This window comes from Dermatophagoides pteronyssinus, unplaced genomic scaffold (assembly GCF_027571235.1).
Source record: "Dermatophagoides pteronyssinus isolate colony J.1.1.1.1 unplaced genomic scaffold, Derpt_VIB-CSIC_2022.12 sq0044, whole genome shotgun sequence".
In the NCBI taxonomy this organism is placed as follows: Eukaryota; Metazoa; Arthropoda; class Arachnida; order Sarcoptiformes; family Pyroglyphidae; genus Dermatophagoides; species Dermatophagoides pteronyssinus.
The window spans coordinates 113,953-132,537 of NW_027461567.1; the positions used below are offsets into that span (position 1 = coordinate 113,953).

Genomic DNA, 18,585 nt, shown 5'->3' on the forward strand with positions numbered 1-18,585 from the left:
GGGGAAAAAAATCCATTTTTTTTTGTTGCTATTTTCGAATATTTTTTTCTATTTTTTTCCCAAAAAATAAAATAAAATCCAATAGGATTAAAAGAAAAACGACAAACCATAATGGTCAGTAATCCATCGTTAAATGGTTTACGTAATGTTGCTCTAATGAATTCTGTTGGTACTGTTAATGGATCATCATCATCATCATCGATAACATCAACATCAACAACATCATCAACATTGACACAACATAATAATCATCGTTATCATCCATATGATAATCATCATCATCCTCATCCTAATTCTCATCATAATAATAATCATCATTTAATGCGTACAGCTGGCAATAGCTAAATTCAATGGAATTTTTTTTTTCACTTGCGAAAAAAAAATTCCTTCAAATTACAAATTCTTTGGCTTCCATTAATAATCAAAATCAAACAGAACACACACACACCCTCCGTAAACCACGCCTACACCCCCAATCATTTACGCACAGGTAAATACATACACAATTCACAAACAAACAAACAAAAAAACAGAAAACAAAAACAAGAAAACTGAAAAAAACTTTCGAATTCAAGTGCCATTCAAATTGTAATTTTTTTTTCTTCTTTCTTTTCATCATCAGCATCATCAATTTTTTTAATAATGATCATTATAATAATGATGATGAAACGCCCACACGCCCACACTTATCTTATCTTATCAGTCTTGTTTTTGTTGGGTATTTCCGTTAAGACACACCCACACACACACACACACAATTGATCAATAACAGACGAAACAAAAAACAAAAAAACAGACGGAAATTGCAGAGAATTTTTTTTTTTCATTAGAATTTTTTTTTTAACCCTTAAGGTGTTTTTTTTTGTTCCCTAAACTGTTCATTTCATTTTTTATTTTGTTTTTTTCTTTTTTTCTTTAAAATTTTTTTTTCTGTTCTGTTAGCTGCTCAAGTTGAATTTCTTTTTTTTTTCTTTCTTTTTCATTTCTGATTTTCAAATTGTTATTATTAATGTTATAATCAAAATGTTCAACGATAACGATAACGATAATGCACCAACACATCCACACAGAAACAAATTCAACACAGAAACATCAACGGAAATCAATTGGTTGTCCTTTTTTTTATCACCATAATGTTTTTTTTTGTTGTTTTCAAATTATTAAATTTTAAATTTTAAATAAAAATAAAAATATTTCGAATAAACTTTTTTTCTTGTTGTTTGGTTTGGTTTTTTTCAATATAAAAAATGAATAAATAAAAATCAAATTTTGTTTCACAAAATAACTGTTCGTTTGCTGTTTGGGATCGTTTTGGAATCGTTTATGACGTGATTGGACATTCCAATGATTTTGGATCACAATTTTCATAATGTTTAAAACGACAACCAGGTGTCGCCGCTTGTTTGTCATCATCGTTATCATCATCAGAATATTGCATCCCAATTGAATTTGGTCCGGATTGATGTTGTTGTTGATCACAATAATCAATATTATTTTCATCATCATCATCGTTTTGATTAACACATGCGCAACGCCATTTTTTCTGATATAAATCATAAAATAATCTTGGTCTACCGGTCCATGATCGTTGAATACCTCCACTTAATTTCGTACACCAAACACGTCCTAAATTTGTTTGTGCATCCCATTGTGAATTACATGGTGGATATTTATTCAATTCATCTGTTTCCATTTGTTTATTTATTACCGATTTGGATAACATTCGTCTAACACGATGTAATTTTGGTGTTGCACAACCATCCTCATCATAATAGCTACCAATTACTAATCCAATACGTGGATATTTATCTTCATATAATTTTATCCATGTTTCCATACCATTTAAATAGCTTTCATCTAGATCACTAATATCATCACGTAATTCATTTTCAGTATCAAATTCACCGGTTAAAAAGGCACGAGTTCCATCACGTCCAGCAAAAAATGAATATGATCCACCTGGATGATAATAATGTCCATTACTTACATTATAAACTACACCCATAAATCCTAATAATATTGATGGTAATTTTGTATGCTGAGCTAATTCTTCGGTTGTAAATAAAATTTCATTTTGTCGTAAACATTTTGCTAGTTGAGATTTTTTTATTGAAAAATCATTTGTCAAACGTTGTTGATGTATAATAAACGGTAATGATATTATGCCCAATAATAGACCAAATAGACCATAAATAATGAAATTTTGTTGACGTTCATCTGGTTGATACATCTTTTTTCCAAAAAAAATGAATAAATAAACAAAACAAAACACAAATGTTTTGTTTTCAAAAAAAAATTCACTAAATTCAGCGAATCAAATGACTGCTCAATTCGAATAATTCGTTCAACACTGGTCTAAATTAACATTGGCCGATCACTATGTGTGGAAATAGAATTCGAACTCGTAAAACAACGTGATTTGATTTTTTTGAGCACGTTGTTTGATACAAATGTTGATTATGAAACCACAAAAATTAACGAGTGAAATGGTTTACGAAGACGAAAATGATTTTGAAATGATGGCTGAGGATGATGATAATGATGATGCTAATCGGAAATCATCGGTAACTGGTAAAAAACCGATCAAAAAAGCAACGGCCACATTGGTGGAAAAATTTGCCGAACGTCATAAAACGATTCAAGAATATCGAAAATTTTTGTCCAATATAAGTGAACGTGTTATGTCCGATCCACAATATAATATTAATCGAATTAAACCATTGTTAGATATTTTGATTACAACTCGTGATGATCCACGAATTGGTTCGGCTTTTTTCTCCATACAAAAACTTACATTTATTACTTTGAATGTAATTTTTTTGGATATCATTCCAAATTATCGGTAAGTAGTTGTTTTTCCTGAACAAAACATTCAATTCAATTTCATTTCGTTCTTTATGCCAGTATCTATAAACGTGGTGAACAAACAAGTTTAAAATTAAAAGATGAAACACGTCATGTATTGGATTTTGAAAATCGATTATTACAATATTATCAAGAATATTTAAAACGTTTGAAACGTTCAATTGGATCGGTTATTGATTCAAAAAAACAAGGTGATTCAGATTTTTATCGAACAATGTTAACAACTGTTGAAGCTCGACAACGTTTAGCAACAATTGGTTGTCGTTGTTTAAGCGAATTAATCAATCGACATTATGATTTTAATTGTCGTGAAACATTGGTGGATTTAGCAGCAAAAATATTATGTAGTAATCAGGCTACAAATGAAATGCAACAAATTATCTATGATGGATTGAAAAATTTATTTCGTAAAGATTTATTAGGTGAAACAACCGTTGTTTTTGTAAAATTATTAACCAAAATGATTCAAGATTTACGTTATCGTATTCGTCCAATTACAATGTCTGTATTTGCTAATATATTATATCGTAAAATTCGAGATCAAGATTCAAAAACCATTGAAAAAAATGGTAAATCAAATAATCAACAATCTAAACGTGATCGTAAACAAGCGAAAAAAATGAAACAATTAGAAAAACAATTATTAGAAACTGAAGCAACCGAAAATGATGAAATTCGTCAACGTCATGAATTGAATATACATGAAATTTTATATGCATTTTTTATGAAATTTATAACAATTATTCAGGAATCATCATTATCAAAATCAAATCATAATAATAAAGATTTTGATCGTTGGTATCGTCCATTATTATCAATTTCATTGGAATCAATCAATCATTTAGCATTATATTCGAATGAAGAATTTTCATATGCTTGGATAAAAAAATTGAAATTATTTATTGAAAAATCCGAATTGATTGAAAAATTTCAACCATATGATAAATTGATTTTAATGAAAAATATTTATACATTAATGTCACGTATTGAAAACAAAACAACAACTACAAATCAATTTGATTTTAAACATTTATATCAATTTTTATATGAATTTCCTATAGATCAAATAATTGATGGACAGCAACAACAACAACAACAAACATTTTCAATGTATATACAATGTATACATGCAATGATCATCAAATCAATTCGTCAACATTTTCCTTTAAATCGTTTAATGAATTTTGTTTGTCGTTTTTTATCATTGGCAACTGTATTGCCTACTATTCAGGCAATTGTTCTTTTATATTTAACTCGAAAATGTATACAATTTTATCCACGATGGCCTAATCCAGATGATGATGATGACGATAACGATGATTTTAATGTTGACAAAACTTTAACCGATTGGAAATTATCTAAAAATGTTGATGGTGATATGATGTTTAATCAGAATCCAATGGATAGTCAACAAAAATCTATTCAAACCATTCGAATTATTATCAATTCATTAATCAAAAAATCAAATAATGGTTATATTCAATTATTAGCATCATGTTTAAATGAATTAATACAACATAAAAATCGTCATTATTTTAATCAACAACAACAATATTCATTGATGAATAAATTTATACGAAAATATCATTTAAATAATAATATTTGTGAATTATTATTATCTGATAATATAAATGAATCATTTGATTTGTATGAAAAATTGATTGAAATTGAAATCTAATTTGAAATAAATTTTTTGTTTTTTGTTGTTGTTGTTAACTTTTTTTCTGTGCTGATAATTTGATTTATTAAAATTAATAATAATGTCAAACATTTTAATTATAATTTTGTTTTTTATAATGATTCTTATGACCATTAATGGTCAATCTAAACTACCTTGTTCACTTGAATATCAAACAATTAATCTTGTGCCAGAATGGAATTATTCTTCATTATTTAATAATGGTAATGATCATAAAATTTATCAACCAAGATTTATTCGTATACCACGTTGTAACAATGGTGGTTATTGTTCGATAAATCGTTTGCAACAAAATATCAATAACGATGAATGGAATCAATCCGAATGTCGACCAACAAATATTCAATATAAAACAATAATACAAACAATAAAATCATATGATCAATATAAAATACAGAAATCATTAGAATATCGTAAAATACAAATTGCATATCATACTGGTTGTCAATGTTATTGTCGACAACAACAACAACAACAACAACAATGTGAAAATAATCGAAAACAATTTTTCAATGATTCATGTCAATGTGAATGTAGATTAGATTTAGCTGATGAACAATTTGATTGTTCAAAACGTTTTACAAGACATGGTCATATGTTTTGGGATAATGATCGTTGTGAATGTCGTTGTCCACAATTCTATTATGAATATATTCATCATTTAAATCCATTATTATCAATGAATAATCAATATTATTGTCCAAATGGACATTATCTTGATCAAAATAGTTGTAAATGTTTTAAACAAAAAACAAATAATATTTTATAAATTTTTTTTTATAAATTTTTAATAAATACAATAAGTAATTTGTAATTAATTAATTAATAAAAAACATTTTATAATTTCAATTTGAAAAATCCTACTTTGATCCAGAAATCAATTTTTTTTCTGTTGAAATCATTCAAGTATGACAATTATGGTCAAGCAAAAGAATGAAAGAAAGAAAAAGCTGCATGGCCAAGCCAGGTGCAGGGAATAAGTACCGTAATGCATTTTTGAATATGTGACATCTGCATCTGTATTTTTTGCTTTCAATCCTTGATCCGGGTTCTAATTTTTTTCGTTGTTTCCTAAATAAATCCTGATCCAATTTTTTTTCCGCTTTGTTTCTGGAGAAATCATTTACATCATAACATTGCCAACCATCAAACGGTCAACATCAAGTTTCAAAGAAAAAAAAAATGTTTCAAAAAATTTTCATTATCATCATTATGATGTTGATTGAAATGAATATTCAATCAAATCAATTGAAACCAAAATCATTAACAACATTTGAACAAATGTTAATAAAAATTGGACGATTAGATACAACATTTCAACAATCTAACCAAAGATCAATAACCAAAGGAAAATATCATCAACATCCACAAACGGCTAAAAATTTTCTTAATGAATTTGCAAGATTCTATAATGTTGGTATTGTTTACAGTGATGGTGATTTTAATAATCAACAAGAAAATCTTAGCAAATATCATTTGAAAATTGGAAAAAATGATTCAATTCCTGATTCGGAAACGATAAAAAAATCAAAAATTCAAAGAATAAAACGTACAGGTATGTTATACTTTGATCTGGATCTTACCGAAATTTACCGGAAACTTTTTCTTTTTTTGGTCAGAAATTTTTCCAATAGCCAATATACAACCACAAGCTGAATGTTTACCGGAATTACAAACAATACAATTGATTACAACTGCCGTAGGTAATAATCATGATTTATATTATCCACATTGTATACGTTTACCACGTTGTAGTGGTTGTTGTCCATCACAACGATTAATTTGTCGTCCAAAATCAATAATCAATCGAAATATATCAATAATACATATAAAATATTCAAATGAACAAAGAAAATATCGTTTTAATAGTATTAAAAATATTTCAATTGAATATCATCAAAAATGTGGTTGTGAATGTATACAAAAATCAAATGATTGTCAATATGGACAAATTTATCTTCCAAATGAATGTCGTTGTGTTTGTTCATTAAATGATCGTTTAAAATGTTTAAGAAAAAATCAATCAAACAATAATTCAAATAAAAAAATATTACCAACATTTCATCAATGGAATGAAATTAATTGTCAATGTCAATGTAGATTACCATTGTCAACATTAACAAATCAAACCAATACAATATCAATACATCAAAAAAATTGTCCATTTGGTTTACATTTTAATTATGTAAGCTGTAGGTAAGTAAAAGTATATTTTTCGTTTTTTTTCGTGCATTTGATAATTAATTTTCTTTCTTTCTTTCTTTGATTTTCCTTTGTTTTCTTCTTTTGTTCTTTCATTCCAATTATAAGATGCGAACAAATCGATATTAGAAAATTGAAAAAATCTAATTCAATCAATTCCTATTCCAATTCTACTTTGTCTTCTTCTTCGTCTTCGTCTGCATCAAAATTGTCATTGTTATCAACATGGATAAATCGATCCATTACCAATCATCATAATAATCGTCGATCGAATGTTCAAAAACAACAACAACAACAACAATTGTTTACATTCAATCAGAATAATCGATTTCATCGATTATTTTATCATCATCATCATCATCATCAAAATAACAACCATATTGACTCATTGGAATCATTAAAAATGAATCGACAATAATCAATAGAAAACAACTACAACAACAACAACAACAATTGAACATAATGAACAGACACAAAAAAAACAATAATGATAATGAGAATACAATCAATAAGAAGAAAAAAAACCTGATGATGATGATGATGATTGATAAAGAAAAATTCGGTAACAAATTCTATGAATGACTCAATAACAAAGCAAACAGAATGTTTCCGTTTTGGAAAACTTTCCGGAAAACAAATATAAAAAAAATATTTAAATAAATGAAAAGTAAAAATATATATTAATGATATAAATGTAAATCTTTTTTGTATAAAAAATGTTAATTAATCATATATACAGGGTGTACAATAATCATCATCATCATCATAATGATCATTAATTCCGAATGTTCGTTTCATTTTGGCCGGGTATTTTTTGTTTTATGGTTCGGTATTCAATTCGCCCAATCATTTCGGTTATTTTTTTTTTTCGTTTTCTTGTTGCAGAAACTTGAAAGAATGTATTTTCTTATCAAATTCTCTAGCTCTGTGTATGTGTGTGTCGGTGTATGTGTTTCAATGAGTTTTTTTTTATCATTATCATTATCGTTTTCATTTGTCGTCATTTAACCCGGCATTCCATTTTCAATTGATTTGGATTGGTTGCTTGGTTTGGTTTGGTCGGTCGGTCGGTCGTTGGAGATTATTATTATTATTATTGAACAACGTCAAGAGAGAGAGAGAGAGAGAGAGAGAAAATAATAACTTTGGATTGTGGGTGGGTGGTGTTATTGGAAAACAAAATTATTATTATCATTTGGTTTGGTTTTTTGGTGGACTAAATTCGGCCAACAGAAAAAAAAAGATTTGATTCTTGATTCTTGATATTCAGGTTTAATAAAATTGTAATGACAAATTCAAATATCTTCTTTTTGTTGTTGTTAACTTTGAAAACCCGATACACCTACCATCCATCCATCCCATCTATCTATCTATCTATCTTTACATACACTTGGATTTTTTTGGGTTTCAATTTTAATGATGATGATGATGATGATGATAGAAGAAAATATTTAGGAATCCAAAAGAAAAAGCTTAATAATAATAATAAGCATGGATAAATGAATGAATGAATGGAAACCCAAAAAAATGATATTTGTATTTTGACGTTGATGATTAGGATTTTTCCAAATACTCTGTGTGTGTGTGTGTGTGTGTGTTTCCTATGTATTTAGTCTGTGTTTAGTCTGTCTATGACAATAAACAACGCAAAAAGCCGAAAAAGTATGCCTATTCTTTTTGTTTGTTTGTGATTGGACATTTACAAATCAATTTTTTTGTTTTTGTTTTCTGGTTTCCATCATTAAGATTCAAGATTCAAGATTCAAGAATTCAAATGAAGAAAAAAAAATATGATTCCAGAAACAAAATAAATAAAGAAAAAACATTTATGGCTGAATAATAAATCATCCATTACCGGAGCCAAGGCCAGGATATTACAACAGCAACAGCAACACCCGATTTGTCGTCGATGATGATGATGATGAACATATCGATTTAATTTCCGTCTTTTTTTTTCTTCTGGTTTGATAGAAAGGCAAAAAACAAAATTACTCCGGTAATTGTCATTATCATCATCATCATTATCAACTGTCAAACAAAATTTAAGTGGATTTTTGTTTGTTTGTTGGTGCCTTGTTCAATTCGATTCGTACAAAGAATGAACCAATTCAATTCTTGAAAATTCTGTTGATAACATTACATAACATTTGATAATAAAAAGAAAGAAAGACAAAAAAAGGTTGTTGTTGCTGTTCATCATAAAAGAGTTTCTGGTTCTGGATTTTCGTTCAATAAAACAAAATAAATGTATTATTCGCGTGTTTTTGTTGTTGTTGTTGTTTGGTTTTAGGCCCGAATAACAACAACAACAACAACTATATAAACATTTATATGTCGAAATAGATAAATATTATATTTCTTTTCTTGTAAATACAAAAGATTTGGGAGAAGGAGAGAGAGACATTCAAAATTAGTTTATAATAACGAGAAAAAAAAACGAAAATCGTAAACGTCTTGTTATCGTTTGTTGTTTTTATTGTCGTTTTTCTTTCGTTTCTAAAAATAAATTGACAAGAATTTTCAAAAAAAATAAAGCTTTAAAAATTCTTATAACAAGAATATTTTAGGTGCAAAATTTACAATAATAAAAAAAATCAAATTCAAAGTAACAAACAAGAATCAAGAATCAATGATTATTGTTATTGTTTTTTCTGCTGCTGCTGCTGTTTTTTTTGTTGTTTTTTTGTTGTTTTGATTTTTCTTTCTCTCTCTTCGATTCTCTAAAGAAATTCAATAAAAATTCTTCATAAGAATCATAAACAAAATCAGATTTTGTTTTTTTTCACTTCATTCAATTCATTCATTCACTGATACAATTACAGTTTTACGCATCATCATCATCATCATCATATAGAAAAAGATGGCAAACAATGACAATAAGACCCACCAACAAACCAATCAATGAAATGAAAATGAAAATGAAGAAATGAAATTGAAATTCTTATTACTTTTCAATTTATTATTATTATTCTTGAATAATAAATTCAAGTTTTGCTGCTGCTTCCTACTTTCATTTTGTTTTTTTTCAATTACCTGTAAAATTCATTTCAATCAAACCAAAACCAAAACGTAAAGTAGAGCCAGAAAAAATGTCTTAGAATGACAACAAAAAAAACCTAATAACAATAATAATTTTCAAGGATTTTCTGCTTGCTTGGTTGTATTTTTTTATATTTTATATTTTATATTTTCATCATCAATTATAATTGGATTTGATTTTTTTTTCTTCTTCTTTCTTTCAGAATTTATTATTCTTTTTTGATTGAAAAAATTTTTTTTTCAAAATTAATCATCATTTACCACTAACATTGTCATCATTATTTGGTACTGTATATTTTTGTTTTCCTTACTGGGTGAAAATAGTGGCAGAATAAAAAAGGTAAAAAATTTGGCAATTGTTTTATGCAAACATCATCATCATGGATGGTGATCATTTTTTTAAGTTGAAAAATAAACAAACGAAAAAAATTTGAAAATTTGAAAAATTTTTAGGATTTCCCCCTCCCCCTTCGCTCACTTAATATTATCATTTTTTGCTATCGTCATCATTGGAAATTATGTTGAAACAAAGAAGAAGAAAAGTCAAAATAGCCGAACTATTTTTTTTTGTTCCGTTTTCCAATCGAATCAAATCGAAACGAAAACTAAAACAAAAAGTAAATTTTCTTTTTTATTTCTGGGAAGATTTCTTTCTTTCTCTTATCTGGCTGGCTTAAAATAAAATAAAATGTTTCAAATGATGTTTGGTTGATGGTGAAAAACGAATCGTTATCATTTTCTACGTAATAATAATCTATGATGGCGATGACGATCAATGTATTTTTTATTCTCACTTTAAAAAAAAGTGCACCAAAGAAACAAAAAAAAATCTAAACCCAAAAAAAAATAGCAAAATTCATTCAACAATTTATCACCATTTAGCCAAAAAGAGAGTGAACGAAAAAAGGAAGATATTTTTATTTTTCTCACTATTTTCGATAGTAAATTGTCGTTGATATGTGTGTGTGTGTGAAAATAGCCATTATTATTGCATAACTTTAACTTTCAAACTAAACCTGTATATCTTTGTTGTTGTTGTTGTTGTTGGTGTTTTTCTTCGATTTATTTTCTTTTCTTTTTTTCGGTTTTCTCTATATTTAAGAAGATGTTTGTATTGCAATAATTTTCGCCCCCTCTTTTTCCCAATTCTCATTCTTCCCCAAAAACACTATCATCATTCAGAGTTTTAGGGACAATAAAAATCGAATAAATTTTCAGTACAGCAATAAGCAAACGAGAGCGAACCACAAACCACAAAAAAAGTATTTATAATATGGCCAGTATGTGTGCGTTAGTGTTAAGAAAATTTATTTCCTTCACACATTTTTTTTGTAACACTTAATTCTTTGTGTGTGTGTGTATGTGTGGTTCTTTAATCGTTTTTTTTCTTCTATGATCATCATAGATTCTTATTATTATCATTATTTGAATTTGGATTTGAAAACAAAAATTCATTCATTCAACAAGACAATGAAAACAAAAAAAAATTCTTTAAAGAAAAACATTTCGTTAAATCCAAAAGAAGAAGAAGAAGAAAAACGGACACCAAAATTCCATTAAGTTTGTCGTTTGATTTGAATGAATTGTATTTTTTTTCTGAAAAACAAACCAAAAACAAAACAAAATCGCAGAAAAATTAATGTTTTTTTTGTTTGGTTTTGTTTCTTTTAAAACCAAAAAAACCATCTGAAAACATTTTCTTAAATGTTTCAATATAATTCATTACATACATACATTGTTTCATTTGGTTTTTGTAAATCTTTTTTTCTTTTCACCAGAAGTTTTTGCGCAAACAAAATATCCAATATCATCAATCAATCTATTCAAAGAAAGATCAATAACTATTCCTTTTATTGATTACAAAATCAAGTAACAACTACAACAACAACAACAACAACAATCGATAAAAAAAAATTCTTCATACAAAATGATAATGTCATCATCATCATTAGTTAGTTAGTTAGTTACTTTTTTTTTGGTGTGATTGGGGAAAAATTTCAATTTTTAAGAAAAAAAAATTTTTTGCTGCTGTCATTAATTTCTCTCCACATAACCGAATGTCATCCGCATCTGCATCCACATTCATTGATGATGTTAATGTTTTTTTTTCTTTCTTTCTCATTAATAATATGTTAATAGGGAAAAAAATGAACAGGTTGAATCAATTTTTATGTAAATTTTTTTTTCGTTTCTTTTCTGATATATATCTTCTACCTTGTTTGTTATTCAAATTAAATTCTTTATAAATTTCTTCTTCATTATCGATGATGGCAAAAGTAAAAAAAATGTGAATTCAAACGAAGAATTCAAATTAAGAAAATAAATTTTGTACCTGGGATTGAATTCATTTCATCAACAAACTAACAACAACAACAACAAAAACATTAGAGAAAATGAATAAATTCAAATCAAGAATCGAAAATCAAAATCCAAAAAAATAAATCCTTGTTTGTAATTTTGTATGATGATTTCAAATTCAAATTTTGTTATTTTTTTTTGTTGTTGTTGTTATCATTAAAAAACAAACAAACTTTATTCCATTTCACATCTAATGAATTGAATTAAGAATTAAAATAACAAACAAACAAACAAACAAAAAACATGGTGTTTTTAACACTTTTTTTCATGCTAAGGGGAAACAAGCATTAAGTTTTTTCTATTCATCATGATGATAATTTAGAAATTGAAGAAAAAAAAAACTTTAGTAGTAGTAGGTTTATTCATGCATGAAATTAGAAATACAAGACAACAACAAATGACAAATGAATGAAAGAAAATGAGGAATAACATGTGTTAATGAATTTGCAGGCAAAGTGTTTGTCATATACACACACACACACACTCTTTACAGAATCTTATATTCTTGGATAACAAAAAAAAAATCAAAAATTCTATTTTTAAACAAAATAACAAAAACGAAACCATAATTCTTTTATCTCTTTCACAGCCTAGAGATTTCTGGAAAGTTTCTTTTACGAAATATTTCTTTCACCCGATATTTATATTCACTGTGTATTTATTCTCTGTTTTTTTTTTTGGAAATGTTTGCTCGTTTCCCTGGATTTTTTTTCTCTGGCGATGTAAATATTTATCCAAATATATTTCCATAGGATGATTATTATTATTTGTTGTTGTTGTTGTCAATATTGTCGAAATTAAAAAAAAATAACAACATTAAAATCAACAACAACAACCGAAAGCGACGACAACGACGAAACGAAAAATTTTGTTTTATTTGATTTTCAAATTTTACTTTGCTTTGATGATGATGATTTTTCGACTATTTCGACTTTATTAATAATTTTCAACAAACAAACAAACATTTTTGACATCTGTTTTTCTTTCTACTAACAAACAACTTCCATGTAATATATATATGACAAAACACACACACACAAATGTAGATGAAATATTCAACTGAAAATATTGACTGAAAATCATATAACTTTGGGCTATTTTGTTTTCCTATGTTTTTCCTATGTTTTGAAGGGGAAAGAAAAATCAATTGACTGAATTCACAGTGTGGTCAGAGAACATTACATTACAGTTTTTTTTTCGATTTTTTGATTTAGTTAAAGTTTTTTATTTCGTTTGATTTTTTTATGAAAAATTTCATTTTTTTTCATCGGTTTTTGTTTGTTCAAAATGTTTGAAACAAACAAAGTTATGATGAAAAAAAAATATATTTTGCCTGGTTGGAAACGAAGCGAAACAAAACGAAAATGAAAATGAAAATGAAAACCGAATAGCAAATATCACGAATCATCATTATTTCAATATCCGATTCTTGATATTGAAATAGAATTCAAACTAAACGAAGAATTTTCCCTTTGCTATTTAAAAAAATGATGAATGAATTGAATTGAAACAAGAATATTCTGTTTTCACGATGGAAGAAAAATTTCAATTTGATTCTATTTTTATTATTTAAAGATTGCTAAATTTTCTCTTTCGTTTTGTTTCGTTTCGATCCGATTCAATGGAAAAGAAATTGAGACCAGAAAAAAGAAAGTCTTTTTCATTCAATTTCTTACATCAGCAGCTCCAACAGTGTTTTTTTTAATTTTGACTTTAAAGTCATGTGATGATGATGACGATGTTGAAAATAAAAAACAGAATCAAATTTGACAACTTTTAATTTTGATTTTCAACGAAAAAAAAAGGTGTTTCGTTTTCGAAATAATTGTCGAAAACACATGTGTTTACGTATCAACGGAAAACTTCAAAGTAAAGAAAAACAAAAGCAATGTTATCATTGGTAACGAAAAGAAGAAGAAGAAGAAAAACAAATAGAAAAAATGAAACAGATTTTGTCGTTTGTTTGTTTGTTTGTTTGAAAAAGCGAGAACGAAAAAAAAAATATAATGAAAAAAAAAGTGAAACAAAAACCCAAGAAACAATCAAAAACAAAAATCAAAAAAAAAGTCGAAAAGTGATGATTTTGTACACCTGATTTTTGCATTCCGCTGAAATATACAATGATTGATTGGAAAACAAAAAAACAAAAACATTATCCAAGGGACCAAGATGAAACAAAAAAAACAACAACAACATCCATTATTGAATCAAATTCATTTGAATGAAAAAAAAAACATTTAGTGAATAAAATTGAAATCAATCACAAAACAAACAAACAAATCACTATTTTTTGATAATGAAATTATTCTGTTATCGTTTTGTTTGTATCACCCATTTCAATAGATTAATATGTAAAAAAACAACAACAACCTCTTCCTTCCCCCAATATCTTTTTCCTCTTTCCTCCCCCTCACTTGAATTAATCATATGATTGTGAAAATATGTCACACACACACCAGAAGAAGAAGAATCATTCCCCTTACACACACATATATGATATAGTCATTTTGTTGATTGATTAAGATTGATTTTTTTCTTGTTTGTTTTGGTTTTTTCAATTTTCAAATGTATTTTTACTTCTTCTTTCTTTGATTCTAACCAATAACGATCAATATTCAAATGCGATACCTGTACAATTGTTTTGTTTTCGGTTATTGTCTACAACAACAACAACAACAACAATCAAATAATAATAATAATATTCGATTGTTTTCGTATCGATCGATCGATCAATCAATCAATCATTTATAAATATAGATATTTTTTCTTGATAAAAAAAACTAAGTGTTTCTTTCTCTCCCTCTCTCTCTCTCTCTCTCTCTCTCTCTCTCTCTCTCTCACTCTCTCTCTCTCTCTCTCTCTCATCAAGTTCATTATCTGATGTAAATTATTCAGAAAGCCAGAAAAGTTATCGGCAATTGAATGGTGGAAAAGTTTTTTTTGCTAAACGAAAAACGAAAAACAAACAAAAAAGATTTGAAGCCAATATTTTTCTCCCTATTTCGACTTAATGATTCTTTTCTGTTATTATTTGGTATTTGAAATATAGTTTTTTTGTTTTCTGTTTCCATTCTTCTTTTTTTCGGATTCTGATTATGATGATAGAAACATTTCTAGAATCATTATTATCATTTTTTTCTCATTGAAAAAAAAGGTGGTAGGTGTGTGTTTGTGTGTCTGTTTCGATGTTGGTGGGTGTTTGGTGTCATTATAGTAATAACTTTTTTTTGTTTTTTGTTCTTGTTTATCTGACAACTTTCTAGCTTTGTTTTTTTGGTTTTTGTTGTTGTTTTCGTTTGGATATCACTTTCATATTCATTCACTTTGTTTTTTTCTTCAATTGATTCTGTTGTTGTTGTTGTTGTTGACTGGATGGTTATTGTTATTGTTTTTCCGGTTTTTTTTTGGTATGTCGTTGTTGTTCAACGTTCTCAATCATGTTCTTGATAATTGTTTCTGTTTTTCACTTAACATCTCTCTCTCTCTCTCTCTCTCTCTCTCTCTTGGATGTTTCTTTTTCTTTTTTCGGGATTGTTTATCAATTTCAACCAAAAAACATAACATCCTTTTGGTTTTTTATTTCAATCCGTTGCTCATATCATTTTCAACCCAAAAGTTAATGTATTAAAATGGCTATACACACACCAACAACCAAAAAAAAAGAAGAAACATTTCCTATTTCCCGTAAGAAGACAAATCTATTATTATTATTTCATTATTTTTCGTTAACCATTTGCTCTCCCTCTCTCACTCTTTTTTATTTATAAACATCATCATTTCCAACATTACATTTTATATGATGATGATCGAATCACCATCATCATCATCATATAATAAGCCCTTTGGGCCATTGAAAACAATTTTCACATCCAGAAATTTTTTAGTATCTTTTTCTTTTGATATTTTTGTTGTTGTTATTGGGAATAGAAACCAGAAAAATTAAAAAAATAACCAAACAAACAAACATTTGCCCAGGTTCCAAATGTTTGTGGTTATTTTCTTTTTCTCTCACACACAGAATTTCAATTTTACGGTTATTTGTTCTACATTGATCTGAATTAATTAAATGGACAAAATCCATATCAATTCATAGGAATTTTAGTCTATAAAATAATTTCCAAATTGAAATTGAAATTGAATATAAAATGAATGTTTTTTCTTTTTTTTTTTTTTTTTTTTTTTTTTTTTTTGTTTCTGGATGATGATGATGATTCAATTCAATTCAATGATGATGAAAATGAAACAAACTTTTTCCCTTTTCAACCAGTGTGTGTGTGTGTGTGTGTGTGTTAATGTTTTTTTTCCTTCTAATTTTTTTTGTAACAAGTTTTTTTTCTCTCTCTCTCTCCTTTCATCCCCTCTTCTATCTTCTACTTTTCCCCCTGAGTTCTCCTCCTATTTGTGATTCAGATTTTCAAACAAAAAATTTTGCTACTTTTTTTTCTTCCCCCGATCACCCAGCACCAACATTTTTATTTCCATGTTTTCCCGGGACCAGAATAAAAAAAATGAAAATCAAAAGTTTTTTTTCTCCTTTCTTCTCTCTCTCTCTCTCTCTCTCTCTCTTGCTATTATTGATGAAGCAGAGAGAAAAACATTATATAAATGAAGAAAATTGTAATCGACAGATTGAATGGGCGTCATTACTCTACCTGAAAACTAGAAAAACTATCTCGAATCTCTACTAACTCTATTGGTTGTCAGAAACAGAAACACACGTATACATTGGAAAAAAAAACATTGGTTAAGGTAGCAAAACAAAACTTTTTTTGAAAATAATAAAACAAGAAAAATGTGTAACCTAATATGAAACAAAACAAAACAAAAACAAAAATGAAAATAATTAAATTGAAAACAGAATTTTTACAAATTTTTTTTTGTTTTGTTTTACAAATTCGTTTTTGGTCGTTTACAAAGGTTTGGACACCGAAAATGGATGATAGAGGAAACAAAAACAGCAACAATTTAAAAATGAAAAAACATTTTGCTGATCGATAATGACATCATTATTAAAAATTATGACAAACAAGGTCGAAATAGTCACATGTCCTTTCTTTTTCATTCATTCGTTTGACAGGCAAAAAACGACAAAGACAGCAAAAAGAATCTAAGAAAAACATTATAAAGTCAAAATAGAAACAAACAAACATCTAATAAATTCTAATGGAATTAAACTTTCAAATAAAGAAAAGTTTTTATAAACTTTTCTTTTAAACGAAAAACAAAAAATTCATATTTTTTTCCCAATAAAAACCAAAACAAACACTGTATAAATATGAAAGTTTCAAGTTTTTTTAAAAAACCTTTGATTTACAAAACAAAATAAGAAGAATATTTATCTTTGAAAAATATCCAACCGTTTTTGTTTTGTTTTTGTTTTGCTTTAAATTGTAATTTATCATGACAAAAATGTACCCAAAAAAAATAATAGAATATTCAGTGGTCATGAATAAAAAGAAAAACTAGAAAACCAGAAAACCAGAAAACCCGAAAACCAGAAACAACAAAACAAAACAAAAAAACTTTATCAATTCATTCATCCAACTATCTCTCGGTATGGTGTTTATGTTAATTATTTTTAATTACCATACCAGAGAGAGAGAGAGAAACATGACCAGGATTCTTTTCATGTTTTTTTTTTTGTTTTGTTTTGGTTGTTTTTTCTGGATATTCAAAACCAAAAAATTGATTCAAACATTATGTCCATTAGACCAATTATTATTATTTAGACTCTTACCACCGGTATAATAATAGAATATTGAAAGAAGTAGCGAAGAGAAATTTCCCGGAAAAACGACCATACTTTTTTTCCTCGGAAAAATTCTGACTTATTATTATTATTATAAAATAAATATTTTCTGTCCATTTTTTTGTTTGTTTGTTTATTTGAGTTTGTTACATTCAGTAAACGAAAAAAATATGGTTTATTGATAACATCATCTGTAAAATAATCTTCTGTAAAAACTTATTTTTAATCTACCAATTCATTCATTCATTCAGTCAGTAGCTACTACTTTTGTTTGTGTTTGGAATTTTAATTCTTCTTCTTCTTCAAGAAAACAACAGCAACGATGATGATGATTATTTCGAAATGAAAATGCTTGTTTTTTTTGGAGTGTTTTTGATTTGAAAACAAAAAACAAAACAGCCAACAAAAAATTTAAACCAATTTTGGCCGTTCGTTTTCGCTTAGTTTTCGCTTTTTGTTTTCGTTTGGATCATCAATTTATTTTTATTTTTTATTTTTTGTTAAAGGTTTTCAATTAATTTTTTTCTTCAATCAGCCGCTGTTGACAACATTTCTAGTTTCATTAATAATCATTATTGAAAATGAAAAGTGAAATTTTTTTCCAATTTTTTTCAATGGAATTTTCTTGGTCTTTTGTTTTGCTGCTGTTGAACGCAAAACAACAACAACAACA

General features: G+C 27.1%; 5 protein-coding genes across 9 annotated transcripts in view; 4 read left to right on the top strand and 1 right to left on the bottom strand.

Moving 5' to 3' along the window:
• The window catches only part of LOC113790143 (uncharacterized), a 27,204-nt gene extending 26,000 nt beyond the window's left edge, over nucleotides 1-1,204 (top strand). For all 5 annotated transcript variants that reach the window (XM_075824004.1, XM_075824005.1, XM_075824006.1 and 2 more), the window contains one exon: nucleotides 86-1,204. In XM_075824004.1, the coding sequence (XP_075680119.1) occupies nucleotides 86-345 (260 nt within the window). In that variant the 3' untranslated portion in view covers nucleotides 346-1,204. The remainder of the gene's footprint in view (nucleotides 1-85) is intronic.
• Nucleotides 1,103-2,314, bottom strand: LOC113790173 (neuferricin). The gene has a single exon (XM_027339806.2). It carries the CDS (start codon nucleotides 2,228-2,230, stop codon nucleotides 1,322-1,324), a length of 909 nt encoding a protein of 302 aa, XP_027195607.2. The 5' UTR covers nucleotides 2,231-2,314; the 3' UTR covers nucleotides 1,103-1,321.
• Nucleotides 2,315-2,336: 22 nt separating this feature from the next.
• Noc3 (Nucleolar complex protein 3) lies at nucleotides 2,337-4,581 on the top strand. The gene is made up of 2 exons (XM_027339805.2): nucleotides 2,337-2,842; nucleotides 2,905-4,581. The coding sequence occupies exons 1-2, from the start codon at nucleotides 2,451-2,453 to the stop codon at nucleotides 4,541-4,543; spliced, it is 2,031 nt and encodes a 676-aa protein (XP_027195606.2). The 5' UTR covers nucleotides 2,337-2,450; the 3' UTR covers nucleotides 4,544-4,581.
• A 44-nt stretch (nucleotides 4,582-4,625) lies between these two features.
• Nucleotides 4,626-5,360, top strand: LOC113790230 (uncharacterized). The gene has a single exon (XM_027339865.2). It carries the CDS (start codon nucleotides 4,626-4,628, stop codon nucleotides 5,331-5,333), a length of 708 nt encoding a protein of 235 aa, XP_027195666.2. The 3' UTR covers nucleotides 5,334-5,360.
• A 353-nt stretch (nucleotides 5,361-5,713) lies between these two features.
• Nucleotides 5,714-7,184, top strand: Pvf1 (PDGF- and VEGF-related factor 1). The gene is made up of 3 exons (XM_075824011.1): nucleotides 5,714-6,119; nucleotides 6,184-6,760; nucleotides 6,875-7,184. The coding sequence occupies exons 1-3, from the start codon at nucleotides 5,747-5,749 to the stop codon at nucleotides 7,182-7,184; spliced, it is 1,260 nt and encodes a 419-aa protein (XP_075680126.1). The 5' UTR covers nucleotides 5,714-5,746.
• The last annotated feature ends 11,401 nt before the right edge of the window (nucleotides 7,185-18,585 follow it).

Coding starts and splice junctions, on each gene's coding strand:
- Noc3 (XM_027339805.2), top strand. CDS start 2,451: ATGTTGATTATGAAACCACAAAAATTAACGAGTGAAATGGTTTACGAA. Junction 2,843..2,904: donor GATATCATTCCAAATTATCG/GTAAGTAGTTGT, acceptor TCTTTATGCCAG/TATCTATAAACGTGGTGAAC.
- LOC113790230 (XM_027339865.2), top strand. CDS start 4,626: ATGTCAAACATTTTAATTATAATTTTGTTTTTTATAATGATTCTTATG.
- LOC113790173 (XM_027339806.2), bottom strand. CDS start 2,230: ATGTATCAACCAGATGAACGTCAACAAAATTTCATTATTTATGGTCTA.
- Pvf1 (XM_075824011.1), top strand. CDS start 5,747: ATGTTTCAAAAAATTTTCATTATCATCATTATGATGTTGATTGAAATG. Junction 6,120..6,183: donor TCAAAGAATAAAACGTACAG/GTATGTTATACT, acceptor TTTTTTGGTCAG/AAATTTTTCCAATAGCCAAT. Junction 6,761..6,874: donor TTTAATTATGTAAGCTGTAG/GTAAGTAAAAGT, acceptor TCCAATTATAAG/ATGCGAACAAATCGATATTA.